This window comes from Mesitornis unicolor, unplaced genomic scaffold (assembly GCF_000695765.1).
Source record: "Mesitornis unicolor isolate BGI_N332 unplaced genomic scaffold, ASM69576v1 scaffold26378, whole genome shotgun sequence".
Classification (NCBI taxonomy): Eukaryota; Metazoa; Chordata; class Aves; order Mesitornithiformes; family Mesitornithidae; genus Mesitornis; species Mesitornis unicolor.
In genome coordinates, this window is record NW_010204249.1 from 8513 (window position 1) to 24060 (window position 15548).

The window sequence follows — 15548 nt, forward strand, 5'->3', positions numbered from 1 at the left end:
GACACCAGCTGCTGTAAGGCTACACTGGGTCTTGTGAGGCGCAAAGATCAGCTACTTGATCTTTAAAATGTATGCTACAGTGCCCGAGTCTTCAGTCATCTCTAGTGCATAACCATGAATTCACCAGATACCTGCTGCTTAAAACCAGCTTCTGCTTCCTTTTTTTCCCCTCACAAGTGACAAGCTGCAGAAATCAAAATGGGTGCTTCCAAATCAGTCGTTAGAAAACCCAACTGGCTGCAAATGCTTCAATGTATAAATAACTACTTATGAATATTTTCACTTCTAGATTATTAAATGTTACCCAAATCTCACACACTTCCTCTATCAGGACATGAATAATATGTGTAGATGAACATCTTTTGCACACCTGATGACTGACAAAATCCTGCACCAGCAGAGAGCATTAAATTTTCAGTCACTGGCATAATTTTCTGCTCATCGCTGCTTCCATCACCCGTTGAATTCTGCTCATCATTTTCTTCCTTATCAGATGAGGAAGAGGAAGTGACAACCACCTTCTTTTTTGCTGCTTTCTTCTTTAAGTTACTCTTTTTACTTTCTTTCATTGACCCTCTTTTCATCTTTTTCTTAGTGTCTTCATAAGACTCCTCATCAGAAGAGGACGAGTCATCCCGTTCTTTCTTGGAAAGTTTCTTTTTGTGACTCATTTTTTTCTTTTCTTTAGTTTCCCTTTGTTTTTTACTCTGCACAGCATCTTCAGAAGAACTCTCCTCTTTCAGGGGAGATTTCTCAGCATCGGAGGATAAATCAATCTGTACTTTTTTAGATACCCTCTCTCTTAAATTCTTCCTCCTCTTTTCTCTAAACACTCGTTCCTTTTTAGTTTTGTCATTTTCAGAAGAATTGCTACTTCCTTTCTCCGGAGATGATTTTTCAACATCAGAAGAGGAATCATCTTGTTCTTTCTTGTAACTCTTCTTTTTCAATTTTTCAGATTTCTTCACTTTGCTTTCTGATCCTTTTCTATTCCTCAATCTGGTTTTTGGAGAATCCAAATTGTGCTCTTTCTTTACAGGTTTCTCAGTACTCTCTGAAGAAGAATCCTCCTGGGCCTTTTTCTTCTCCAAATCCTTGTTCTTCTTAACTTCAGCCAGCTTTCCACCTTTAGGACAACTCTCCTCTTTCTCTGGTAAAGACTTCTCAACATCAGAAGACTCATCGTGTTTTCCCTTTGCAGTTTTATCTTTTAAGTCCTTGTTAATCCTTTCCTTAGCAGCTGACCCCTTACCAGTTTTTTTCTCTGTAGAAGAATGATTCATCTTCTTCTCTGCAGAAGACTTTTCAGCAGCATCATCTTCAGAAGACTTCTCTCTCTGTTTCTTCAAATTTGCCTTTCTCTTACTGCTTACTTTTTTCCTCTGCTCTTCTTCAGAGGAATCATAACTATCGTCTTTTTGTAAGCATTTTTTCTTCGCTTTTTTTGCAGACTCAATTTTACTCAAATTTTTTATTTCTTTTTCTAATTCAGAATCATAGTTTGAAGAATCTGAATAGTTTTGTCGTTTCTTTTTAGCAGCAGCGGAATTTTCAGCTGATTTGTCTCTTTTAGCATCTAAATCTGAACCAGAACTGGAACTTTTTCTTTTTCGCTTTCCGTTTTCATCCTTTACCGGTTGATCCTTTACAAAATTTGAATTCTGCTGATCGTTCGTCAGTGCTTCACTATTGCTGTCAACATCTGAAGAACTGTGACTCATCATAGCTACTTCTTTAAGAACAGCTGGCATCTCATCAGAATCAGAGCTATGATCTAATGCATATGGCTTTTTTGATTTAGAAAGTTTATTAGGGCTAGGACCATCAACAGTACTGTCAGAGGAATTTCTTTTATCATTCTTCCTCCTTGGTTGTTCCGATGACTTTCTCTTATGTTTTTCATTACACGTGCCATTGCTCTCTTCTTCCGAATCCGACATTAAGGGACTGACATCTGTTTGGCGCCGCAGAGGCGTGGTCTTCACACGCGGTGATCTCCTGAGATCAGATTCCTCTGCAGGCGAGACGGTTTCATTCTCAGTGGAAGCTTCACTGCCAGCACTATGGTTCTGTTTTACAGAACCACAGTTTTCTGCTCTAGGTACTACATCAACATCCTTACTCCCCTTTTCAAGATTGCTGTTGCGATCTTCAGCTTTAACTGTGGACTCCGAAAGGGAAACAGGAGTCAATTTTACAATCAGTTCTTTCGTTCCTTTAGCCGATGATTTTAACTTGGTACCACTTTTGGTATCTTTCACAGGAGCATTCGATTTTGTATTTGGAGTCTCATTATCTGCTCCTGTATTTCCATTGTCTTGCTCATCGGATGCAGCCTGGATCTCCATGGCAGATTCTAGCGTCTCAAAAATATCTTCAGGAACAGATGAGGGAATGGACACTATATCCATATCCAGAGCCTCTGTACTATTAGGTTCATACTGCGGCTCGTCATTTTTGCCAGACTTTTTACCCTCCCCAGAAGCATGCTTGCTATCTGTTTGCTGCGTTGTTGGAACACTTTGATCCATGGGCTCACTGTCAGGCTGTTCTGATACAACCTTTTTTTCTGTCATTCCAGTGTCACCCTCTTTTAATGCCACAGAGTCCTTTCCGTCATCTTTTTTCACCTCATTTTTTTCTGATCTAACATCAGGTTTTTTCTCTTTGGTATTTTTATCTTTGATTTTAACATTCAAAGCTTGAATCTCCAGGTTCAGACCTTCTTCTAGTGCCAGATGAGCATTTTTCATGTCACTCAAGACAGATTTAAAAGCTTTTAGCTGACAAAGTTGCATGGTTGGGCTTATTTCTACATTTTCTGCAACTTTTTTCAAAAACCTTACAAAGCTAGCATTCAGATTTGCTGTAGTTTCTACGAGCTTTTTTGTTTTTTTAAGCAAGTCTTTTGGCACCATTAGTGCTTTATAAGAATACGTTAGTGACCCTGAATATGAATCATCCAGTTTTTTTTCTTCACCATTACAACTTGAATTATTTCTCTTTGGAGAAAACTTGGCTGTGTGGTCATATATTTTACTTTTTTCACTATCAACTCTGATCTTTTTTTTGTTTTGTTGCAGTAACTGTTCCAAATTTTCAAAGACACTGTCACACGCAGTGACCAAGTCCAATAAAGGCTCTGGATGGCAAATGTAGCAGTGCCACTGGTTATTTTCATCCAGTATAGTTGAGAGCTCCTTTCGACCCAGGTTGCGCAAAATGCACTTTTTACAGAAGGCGTTATGGCAAAAGTCACAGCAAATCAAATTTCCACCTTCAGCACACCACCTGAAATGAGACATAAGAAATGTAAGGGTCTTATCTCCATATCAACAAAGTGACACATTTGAGAACTTCACATATTTTTCACTATTTCATAAATAATTTGCATTTTAAAAATTCAGGTGATAAACAGATATCCATTCACTGAAAACACTATTAGACGCATGACTGAAAAGCACTCAGCTGGGAAGTGGCAAGCTGAAATGGTCAGTAATATCCAAACATAATTGCAGCATTCATTTTAAATCAGAGAAAAAAATAATTGCATTTTATTTTCCCTGTTTCTTCTGAGAGTTAGAAAAAAAAAGTTACTTTTATTCTACAGCAAAACAAAAATTAGCTCGTCTTTCTAGTCTTAACTGGTGTATTACTACTGCAGGCACATATGGGGAAAAAATAGTGGGGTTTGGTCTATGTCTAGACTGCAGTGTCTGTGATGAAGGCCTGAAGAGTGGCTGACAAGTAAGCTTCCAGGCACCACACATCACACAAATTTTACCGGATTACACATTTAGGTATCTGACACAGGGACAGAGAAGTACTTCAGTATTTCAGAAGTGGGAGACACACCTGCAAGAGTAAGTTTCTGTGGCTCACGAGGTTTAAAATGTCAGCCTCTATATCCACCTTTAAAACGTGTAAGGTGGCACGCTATTTAGTTAAAAATGTGATGTCTTACAAGTGCTTGCTGTTGGATTTCTTTATAAAAATGGGTTTCTGTTAATTACTAAAACAACAATCAAATAGTTACAAAAAACACGGGCTTCTGCATTTCTTGGTGAGAAACAACTGTTGATTAAGCTCTTATGTACTGGTCTTTATCTGACAATAATTTCATTATTGCAAGAAAACAAAACAAAACAGGAGCGCTGTGGGTGTTATTTCAGATTCTGTACACTCACCTGCACTGTTCATCCATTCCATCTGAATCACGGCTAATGTCATCGCTCATGTAATACTTGTAGCAAGTCTGTAAAGAAAGATATGACAAGGAATTTTTTAATTAAATCTTGACTGGACTTCAGTAATTCATACGATATCAGCACGTATTGCAATCAAGCCATTAAAAGCAGCAGCTGCAAGGTCTTCAGCATTCTAACCCCTTTACATTTGTGTTAATCTAAAAACCATCTTCCATAGATATAAAAGGTCCTAAATAACTAATTCTTATTTAGATGGCTCAAGGTTTATTTGAAAATTAATCAGGCTTTTCTTTGATGGCTGTGCATTTGCATATTTTAAACTGAGCGTTTCTCTTCAAATCTGTAAGCTTTTTTCCATCTATTTCCTACGTAAATCAACACCACAACTTTCCCGACACAATTAATTCTACATAAATTACAATTTTCAGCTGTGTGCTCCTTATGTTAGTAATCTATCCCATAAGGCTTTAAATAAAAACGTCTTCAGTACTTATCCTGATATTATCCAAGGCTTCAATTTCCAGGTGTAAACTAAGCATTTTCATTGAAAAAACTGTAATAGTAAGAAAAAAATGACACACAACTCAGCCAGTGGTAGCAGTGACTTCAGTTGCTGAATTCTTTAAACCAAATTTTGAACGTGTGTGGTTTTTTCCCCAGTTGCTAGTAAAGAAGGTTCTCCCAGACTCGAAGCTCTACTTTGAGCAGGGATTAATACAAGCTATTGGCTAAATTCTGTCCTTTTACCTAGTGAATCAGTGAATTCAGAATCCAGAAGAGGCTTCAACACCTGAATTTAAAATGATGATACCCCTCTAGCTGGAATATACGCCTGTTCAACTAAACAAAACAGACGACAACAGTAACCGAAAGAACAGTAAAAGCTGATGTTTAACACTTGACAGAACATTTATAGTCAAAGGAAAGCAGGTTATAAGGTCTGGTAGGACCTAAGCAGGAGAAAAATAAGGGAAGAAGTAGGTACAGACAGTAATGAAAGCCATGGAGTATGCAGGTCAGGGAGCTGCATCCCCAGCTCGCACATTAACACTAGGCCATGTTCAGTTTAGAAGATACAGAAAAATCAAGGGAAACAACACATGATAAAATTATCTAGAGCTCACAGTCAAGAGCTGCTATTGAACCCAACACCTCAAACAAGTTTCAAAAATGAACCAGATCACTTGCATGCATTGCAAGAACACGTACAGCTACGTGTTAACGATTTTCAAGTCTAGGAACGAGTTAGGACTCCAATGAAGACTGAAAACAGTCATCCTGTAAGCTGACTTTTCTGAAGCGAATTTTTTAAGAGAAACAAGCCAGAATGAACAGAAGCAATGAGCCACAACATCTGACTAGTTGGACATGCCTGAGAGAGTATGGCAGCTGAACACGAGAACTGGGGGAGAAGCAGAAGGAGGGAAGAGAAAGAGAATGCTAAATGTGCATTGTAACACAGATCTGTGTCTATCTTTAAGATACCTTTATAAATACAGAATATCTACACAAATACAGACATATCGCTGTTTCTCTCTGAAAATTAACCACAGTAAGGGGCAGGGGTGTTTCATTTCTCCCCCGTCCCATACCTCTTCCCATTGCAGGCAGCTTTGGGCCTAACTGAGCCACCATGAAACCACCCATGTAGCTGGTTTTGGGTCATGGACCAGACCGTTATCACAGAGGCTGCCATAAATTAAGCTGAGCTTAATTAATTAAGGAGCTGTACACAAATGAAACTGTGATGGCTTTGAAGCTACTTTTCAACCTCTTATTCCAATGTTGGTTTACATGCAGTGCAATGTTTTACCAGGAGCTCCAGAATTGAATCTGCTCTCATAACGCATTGTGAGTGGGCAGAAATTTCTAACAGATCATTTAACATAAAAAAACAACTAATATTACAGCCTTAATACTGTAAAAATAAATTACAAAGAAATCACAATGAGTTTAACTGGGGTATAAGAAAACAAGAATATCAATTTCTAAGCTGTATTTGCCTTTTTGTTCTCCGTTTTCAGTTTCATAATTGTAAGTTAAAGACTGAAAATTTATTGGCTAATAACCAAGAACTACTCCAACAAAAACCCCACCCAAATCAACTAATAGGACATTTCAAACAACAACCACCAGTACAAACTGTAGAACTGTTTACCACATACCTTACAGATAAGAACTTTCAGTGTAGGATGTCTGTAGATTGAATCCTTTTGAAAATGGTTGACCTGTTGCCCACAAGCTGTACAGTTTACAATTCCATGTAGGCCTTCTTCTATAGAGAGGATTAGAAACCATGCATTAATTGTTTTAATTTTTATTTTTTACGCTATCTGTATATACCCGTTTCATTTTCTTAAAATATTTTGGCCTGTTAGGTTTCTTTATATGTCTTTATTTCTTTACCAGCCAGAATTAGAGAAATCTTTCTGTAACCACTTGCCATTTGAAGACTGAAAGAATTTTCCTCTAATTTCTATACTCCACTTGAGGCCAAGATGCATTTTTTTTTCCTTTGAGAGATTTAACATGGATTAACTGGTCACCTTGTGAGAGCACACCTAAATAAGAGGCATCACTAAAACTCTTTCAAAGCAGCGCTGATATTGTGCACAACCTTCCTCATTTAATCTTTGTTCATAAAAGACCATTTTAATTCATCTTTGTATTACGGTATTTCACATACAGTCTTAGTTTCTCAACAAAAAATACTGGAAACCATTACAGAAGATGCATTAAATCCTTCTTAATAGTGCATGAAAAAGCTTCAGGTTTTTTTTTTAAATTATTTTTGTTCTCTTCTTAATGGTGGTGTTTGTTAGATTGGTTTTTTGTGAAACGACAACTTTACTATAACACATCCATGCTCACAATCTTGCTGATGGCTCCCACAGTTTGTGTACCACTTTGCTGCTGTATTTATGTTCAGTCAAGAAAGTGTTTCTTTAATGTCAGCCCCCCAATTCACTTTGAAACTTGGTGAACTTGGGCTTGGGAGGCTGTTCAACTGACTGATGAACACTGTGAGATCATTCTGTTTTCCACAGCAACGATGCTTTCAAGAAAAAGGAAAATAATTTGTGAAAGCCCATACACTTAGTTCATACACTTTCAGAAGTTTAAATTTGGTATCAAGTGGACAGAGGGTTGGTATGGGCTCACTTAGCTGTGACTTGTCCTTTCTGCCACGTTCAGCAAGGAGTGCAAGGAAATGAACTCAAATGTTAACTCAGTGCTTACGGTCTAAGTACAGACTACACATTTTTTTATTTCTTTTTTTTTAAACAAACACTACCACAGAATTAGAACCAAGCACCAACACCACAATGTTAAGGAGCTGAATGCATGTTCTCAAAACAAAATACAAGCTACTGGCAATTTGCTACTGAAGCACAATCTCAAATAGCTTACAGGCCAGTAAGAACAACTACTACACCCTTGCAACTCTGAAAATAGCAGGTCTGAAGTTTTGAATCCAAGACTTAAATTGAGCTTCAACGCATACAGAACTGCATGGACATGTCCACTGCTCGTGGACTTGCAAAGAACCTCTTATCACCTCAAAAACAGCTCAAATGTCTGTTTCAAACACTGCTGGTAAATCTCGAATAAACACCTCTGTGGTATCACACTACTTGGAAAAGCACATCACATTCTGTTACACCAAGCAGCACAGAGGCCTACCCAGGCTTTGGCAAACATCACAGCCCTCAAATGGGTGTAAGAACCACAGAGCGTAGCAGCCAGCTGAAGGACAACAAACTATTCACTGTCAACTCCCAATCCATTTCTTCCTCCTCTACAACTTGAAGGGGATGCACTTCAGCCTCCTTTCTAAAATCTGCAAGTTGGCACCAGAAAATAAAGAGGGTAATTTATGAGGCAAACCTCTGTAAACCATGTTACTACTACAAATGATAATAATCCAAAGAAATTAAACAACTACCAATTCCTTAATCCTGAGAAAATACTTACTTAAAAAACATTCCTAACTATGAGTTTATCAGCAGAAATACAACTGTAACCATTCTGTAGACACAAAACTTGAAGTTAAGGACTGACACGATGCCTTCTTACAGTCTTGGATGCTAAAAAGGCAAGAGTTCTATTCCTACTACTGTTTCTAACATACATGGGACATACCACTCCTAATAAAAACGCAAAGATGCACTACTCCCCAGACAAGACTCACTGGCATTTTAAAATTTATTATTATTTATATACTTGCACTGGGCATAGAATTCAGGATCTCAAGTAGCTGGGACTACACCCTTACCTACTTAAACCAGTAATTCTTAAATTCAAGTCAAAGATTATCAGTAGTGACACAGATACAGCTCAGCTTGCCCTGGATAAAGGTATGGCTCAAACAAACTCTTCGTGTTGCTTCCAAAATTATTATCTCATGTCAGGCACCAGTACGTAAGAAACCTGTCCAAAAAGACAAAGGAAGGTTTGCAAACTCTTTGGGAATGCACACGAATTGTCCTGGGGGTGCAGACACAGGCCACAAAGCTCAAGCACAAGAGTTTTATCTTTTCAACACTACAGCCCTGAAGGTTTACGTTGGACCTCTTATTAAATTGTTATAAACACAAATGGAAGAAGCATTCCTATATGCTGAATAGGAGACCTTGCACGAAGAGAACGGAAGTGACTTTTAAAGATTAATAATTTAGAGAAAAACTCAATGCTCAAAATGGGATTAAAACCACACATGAGCCCATACGTATGCACAAGCACATTTCCACAGAGTCACATTTACTCCTCTTCAACCACAGATGGAGAAATCGCACTTATTAAATTATAATAAGACTTTTTAAAAGAGAGCAAGTATGTCAAATGATACAGTGGGAAGAACGAATAGTGTGTACACGAGCTGTCCGAATATGCTGGGTACTGCTTGGTGTGTGAACTAAGATACTGCTAGTAGTATTAACAAAAATATCTGCCTTCTTATTGGCTACTTCATACATAATCCTTCCTCTCCTTAACTTTTCAGGAAAAAAAGGAGAGCTGAATTTGTGTTATCACTGTCATCTACCCAACTTCTCAGTTTTAGCAGTGGCTATGGAAAACCAGCTGGCACAGCAGCTTTTCAAAGCTAATCCTTAGAAGGGCCCACTGGTAGGAAATTTCCCACAATTAGAAACAAACCAAAAAAGTCACCAAATTCTTTGAAGTTTTTGGTTTCTTGTTAGCTCACTGACTGCTAATATACCTACGCATGTCCCTGCTCAAATATGGCTGCTTACACGGCGAGGCAGCGAATGGCCCTCTATCAATGGTGTTCCTAAATAATCCCTTAAAAAAGGAATACCTGTAACACCCGATGGCAACCAAGCAACTGTTCTGAATGCAAAGCAAGAAGGGTCCATATGGAGTACCCAAAGATGCATCCTATAGCTACTGAAAATAACAACTTTAATATTAGAGAACCGATCTTAGCTTTCACTGCCGCACTGCAGGGGCAGCAATGGAGGCTAAATTCAGGCACCTACAATCCTTAATGAACAAAAAGCCAGAAGAGTGGAGGTATTTTTAGGATAATTTATTAGAAATATGAACAATTTTTAGATGTACCAAATGTGGTCATAAGCAACAATTTTAACCCGTTTTAATAAGTGTTTTAAATTGTATTTACCTCCACGCTTTTTGGGAGCTTCAGGTTTCATTTTAACGGTATTTCTGCTTCTAAATTCAGGCCCTTTAAAATCATCTTTGTCTTCATTCAGCACTGGCTCAGGCTGTACAACCACTGTACCTAGAATAATTTTATTTAGAAATTGGAAACCATTACACATCCAAATGAAGTGCAAAAGTCCTGTTTAAATAAAAGCCAACATAGTACCTTAAAAAAAAAGTGCAATCTGTTGACTAAAACTCGAAGTTTTGAATGCACAGATGATCACAGGAAAAAAAAAAAATCAAACCAAACCAAACCCACCACACACCTGAAGCTATGTCTGTTTTGCAGCTGCAGGAGAAAGCCAAAGACTGAATGGGCTCCGAGGAGCAAATTCTGCTCTCTCTGCCCTGACGTGGTACGTGCAGAACAGGACTGCCATACTGCTGCGTGTGTGTAGCACAGGAATTTGCAGTGCACTTCGGTTAGGTCACTTAAATCTACCAAAAGCCTTATCGTAGCAACTCTTTTCCCCCTTCTGTCCAGTTTCCCTCATCTTAATTTATCTCAGCATGAAATAAATGAAAAACCAATAAAATAAAAACTGTTTTGTCTCTAACAAAATTCAGAAATTCACTTTTTTATTTAAAAAGAGAAGAGTACTACTTGGAATTATGTGAATGAAAAAACACCTTCCCTACTTAGCAGCTCACCCTTAATACTTTTGCTGTGAGAACACAATAATTTTGCTGTGAGGAAATAACCTAATGTTCTGAAAAAACACTTTTAAAGTGACTGCTATAAATACTGCTACTCATACAGTAAGAAGTAGCAGTGCCTCCAATTTTTCCTGTACGTTCATAGGGCAGATCCAATAATGACATTTCCCCCTCACATTTAGTTTTGCTTTTATTAATCTAATTGTTAATAACCTCAAAGACAGAACAGTACACTATGACTTGCAAGTGACAGTGTTTGAGATTTCTACAGAAGAAATAATTTACTTCCCTTGCTTCTTGTTGAATTTATACAGGCGTCAGTAGACATTTGAAATTAAGCCACCAACCCATCCTGGTGTACCAACACGACTAAATCATGCTGGGTTTAAAACTAAAAGTGCTCGGTTTCCTCTTTAAATGCGCGTATGGGGGTGTGTGTTTGTGCACTACCATGTTATGTTTATACATAAAGCCAACAGGACCTAAGACAGGCATTTTACTACCACATGTGCATTCTAGTTAATTATTTATGCTGCATCATAATCTTGGCTAATTTGCTGAATTCAGAAACAAAGAAAGATTTTAACTACCTTTAGGCAAGCTTTGCATATCAACATCGTTTTCTGAGTTTTCATTTGAAATATCTTCATTTACAGTTTCATCTAAGATTTGTTCATCATCTGATCCAACATATTTTGTTACAACTGTAGGTTTCCTGCATAGACAGAAAAAAACCCATACCATGACATATATTACTGAGCGCAATACAAGAAAGCCTGGCACTTTGCAAGCAAAACACCACATTGATTCAGGAAACCAACGTTCTTTTTAAATTCATTTAAGACATTATGAGGTGAGATGCTCTGAGTTACTGTAATGATTAAGTCATAGGGTAATGTTCTTGTGAGGAACAGGAATACTCCCCTTCTATGTGAAATAAAAAGATATACTAGTAAAAGTGTGGGGTTTTTTCCACAGGCTTGCTGTGGGTTTGGGTTTATTTGCAAAATCAAGGTTTGATGTGTCTTTAAGAACGTATGGAATGTAGGAAAGTCACCCTTCTAGGAAAGAAGCCTAAATGAAACACAAGTGAATGCTCAGAAATGTTACACATCATTCCAAGTGCAACAGGCAGCGCAAAGAGAACACTCAGATATTAGCAGACGGCAAAAAGCAGCTTGGCAGAAAAGAGGCTTGCAAGGAAATAAAGAAAACGCAGAAAGAAAAGAAAAAGCTGACTATTGGACCAGTTGCCAGAATTTCACACAAACATAATTTACAACTGAATCCATTAAAATGATTGAATTTACATCAGGGAAGGGAGGGAAAAAAAGAGAAAAACTATTGAGCATAACTTTCAGTCTGAAAGTAATACATGAACTACTGCAGGATACTGGTTTTGTGAGTATCGGGCACAGTATGATAAACGTCTGAGTGAAAATACCTTTAGTGACAGACAGGAAACAAAAAACCAATGCTGTAAAAATGTTACAAATAAAAAACAGCAGAACTCTGGATTCAGGAGATGAGGGAGAAATTAAAGCCAAATATAAAACCGCACTTACAAATATGGAATCAAGACAAACAGAAAAGGGAGAATGAAGAGTATTATTTAATTCCAGTGGACATGATAAAATAAACAAACTTGAATAAAAAGGAGAGTGAAAAGAGATATATACTTTTAAAGAGCAGTAAGAAGGCAGCTGTTGAAATTGTGCACTTAGAAGAGCTCACCTATCTATACAGTATAGTAGAATTTTTAAAAAATCATGAAGGACCTAACTTGAATGACCATCAAATGAGAGCAAAAAATGAGAAGTTTTACTACAGTAAGTCTGCTGCTACTTAGGTCACAAATAATTTGTCTCCTGTAGGCTCAAACTAGTTGGTAAACAGTTAACGCTGCACTTTTTTTAAATCAAAGAGCAAAAAAGGATTAAGCAGATATACAACAAATGGCAGTTTCTGCCCACGACAACTTAATAGCACAGTTTGATGCTGCAGTCTCCCAACAGTAACGTACAGAAACTCTTTCTTCCATATGACCCAAGTTACATTTTTTGAAGAATCCTGGATGTAGAAATAGCAAGAGTGAAGGAATAATTCTATGAACACCTTTGTGCTGAAGATACAGGATAATCTTGTTGTCTGTGTTAATAAAAACCAAGCTTTATGATCTTAACCTTTGCTCCTGAAAGACGGTTTAAATTTTAAGTGCACTATTCGTTTTACCAGCACTCTGCTAACTTTATGGATTGATACTGGTGCGTACTAAAAGTATGTCGCATAGTGCATGGATGTTTCTATAGTGTCACATGCCCAAAAGTAATGTAGATATTTTTGTTTTCCAAACCAACCTTTTTGACCGTGATGATCCCAAGGATTTGTTTTTCTCTGAAGAACTACTGCCCTAAAAACAAGAAAAAAAAATATCAAGTCAAGACACCTGTGGGCAAGTGACCTGTCAACATAAACAGTTTCTAACATTAACTAGAACACATCTCAGGAGAAGCATTAACAAAACGTGCCAAACAATTTCAGTAGTCACGCCTGTTCAGTTAAACCAAAGCTATGGAGTTTCAGATCAGTAGTAAGACTCCAAGAAGTCATCGTTCATTTAAAAACAGTTTTAAAAATTGGTGTCTATTTTAAAATGTAATTCTAAATTTATTTTAAAATACTTTACAGCTAATGTTTCTACTCAGCAGATACTATGACGTTTACTGTATGGTCCTTACAATATTCTTCAAGTACTTACTGTATAAGGAACAAAGTGAACTCAGCAATTCCTGTACTAGCTCTGCGATAGTCATGCAACTAAAATTCAAAAGCATTTTCATTCCTACCTCTTCTCTACTGTTCTCCATTGAAGCTGGACTACTTTTAGGTTCTCTACTTTTACCTATGGAGAGAAATTAAAAGAATCCAGTGAAATGCAAGAAATATTAAAAGTTCTCACATTGTACGTCACAGCATTGTTTATGTTTCAGCAGTGGGAACAAAGATGACTGTTCTGTAACAAAACACAGTCAACTGTATGGCATAAATTCTAATTAAATAATTCAGAAATTACTTTCAGCTAAGCTGCTGGTAGGCTGAGAGAAAGCCTTCCCACTGGTGAAGCAATACTAAAGAAATGAAAGTGCAACTGGATACGCAGAAATAATAAAGTTAGTGCATTTTTTAAATCTCTAAGAAGTTGCTTTAAGTATTTTCTTACACATCTTGACATTAGAAACACAACATTAAACCTTGGATCATGGAACTAAGGAATATAAAACCTAAAGACCTACACACAACCTATCAGTCTTTGTTCCAGCCACCAGTCCAGATAATAGGAGGGAAAGTTTCAAGGTCAGTGATTCAATGACACTTGTATGAAGTTGCTCAAAGGCTTAGTAATAACGGTATTTTAGTAGATGCACTACTGAGAAATATGCAAGTGGTAGTATAATTACAGGATACATATCATGACCATTTGGGATTTTAACATGAGACTGCTAGCACTGCACCTTACTATATTTGTATACTTCAGTTTTGGGAAAAACAAACCATTTTCTTTTACACTTCAAAAAAATTTAATCATTTTGATTAGAAAATGTAATGCTGGGTATTTGACCTAGGCTGAACTGTTTGGGTAAATTTCAGCCAGAATTATCCAGCCATTTCTGCATGTGAAGCTAAAGTAGGGGGAAATAAAAAATGGAGACAGAGCTTTTGGTCCTTTTAAGTACCTGCAATTTCTTCTCTGCAATACTACAGGCATTTCCCTATTCTGAGGAAAGAGCCTGAAATTTGGAAGAAAGGTGACATTTCCTCTGGAGACCAGACATCACCCACCTTCTTTCTACTCTTGACCAGTTTTGCCACAAATGATAAAACCATGGCAAATACCAGCTTGAAGATGCTCCGTGGAGATTTCTTTGATTCTGGCAGCAATAATCTCTGCAGATTCTACATTCAGATGGTGAAACAGACTGCACAGCCGCTATTCGCACAGTTTCTAGGTGTGATTGGGCTGTTCCTGTGCCATCCCCACTGAATGACAGAGTGTGCTGCGTCCCCTCACAGCTCCCAGTGCTGAATAATGTCTTTTTCCTATGTTAACAGTTCGGTTTGATGGTGCCACAAGGTGGTTTGTACCACATGGCTGCAGATTCTCTCTCAGACAAAACATTCAAAGATAATAACTGCACAACAGAAAACCCTGGTATGTTTCTTAGGACACCAGGAGTTTGCAAATAAACTCAGGAACGCAGCCAACAGACTCTCATTCTCCTGCACTCTACCACTTGAGCACAACTTTTAGCTCATTAAACAGCAGAGATTGAAATGTTTTGCATCTCTATCCAGTCCTAGTCAAACTAGGAAACAGATTTAACCTAGTTAAATTTGGAAACAAGGTTTATTCAGTATTGTTATTAAGTAATTTCACTTTTTATGACTATTTCTAACTTGTAAGTAAAATACATGCAAATACATGCATGTGTGCCATCTTGTGTTTCAAAGAAGGTAAATTACCAGTAGGATTAGCTTTTTCTCGTTTAGAAAAGATTCAGAACAGAAAGAAATGTTGTCTCAAAGGCCTATTGTACATTTATTAAGATATGACCACTTAGATCACATTAGAACTTTGCCTAATGGCCCCCAGTGAAATAACAACACAAAGTTATTTGACTTTACAACCATATATACATTGAAAGAAAAAACATAAAATGTCTTCTTACCTATAGTTTTGTTTTTAGATAGTGCTGGAGGAGAGTTTGCGTCCTCAGATTCTTCCGATGAGTGAGCCAAAAAGTCATGAAGTTTCTGCACCAATGTATTCAACTTGCTTTCACTGTTAAAATACAAGTAAAACTTGAAGTTACCTATCTAACTCAGTCTAATTTAGCAAACGTTAAAGAAATTACATTTAATCTCAATACACACCTACAAAAGAAATTCAGTTATCGCTGAAACATTTGTTTCTGCAAATATATAAAGAGAATATAT

At 37.3% G+C, this 15548-nt stretch overlaps 1 protein-coding gene across 1 annotated transcript in view; it reads right to left on the reverse strand.

The window, feature by feature from the left end:
• The window catches only part of LOC104545788 (transcriptional regulator ATRX-like), a 17637-nt gene extending 2248 nt beyond the window's left edge, over positions 1–15389 (reverse strand). Inside the window, exons 1-7 of the mRNA XM_010191003.1 lie at positions 15281–15389; positions 13400–13455; positions 12911–12963; positions 11144–11268; positions 6374–6483; positions 4188–4255; positions 371–3291 (exon numbers count right to left, since the gene is read on the reverse strand). Coding sequence (XP_010189305.1) covers positions 371–3291; positions 4188–4255; positions 6374–6483; positions 11144–11268; positions 12911–12963; positions 13400–13420 — 3298 coding nt within the window. The 5' untranslated portion in view covers positions 13421–13455; positions 15281–15389. The remainder of the gene's footprint in view (positions 1–370; positions 3292–4187; positions 4256–6373; positions 6484–11143; positions 11269–12910; positions 12964–13399; positions 13456–15280) is intronic.
• Between the last annotated feature and the right edge of the window lie 159 nt (positions 15390–15548).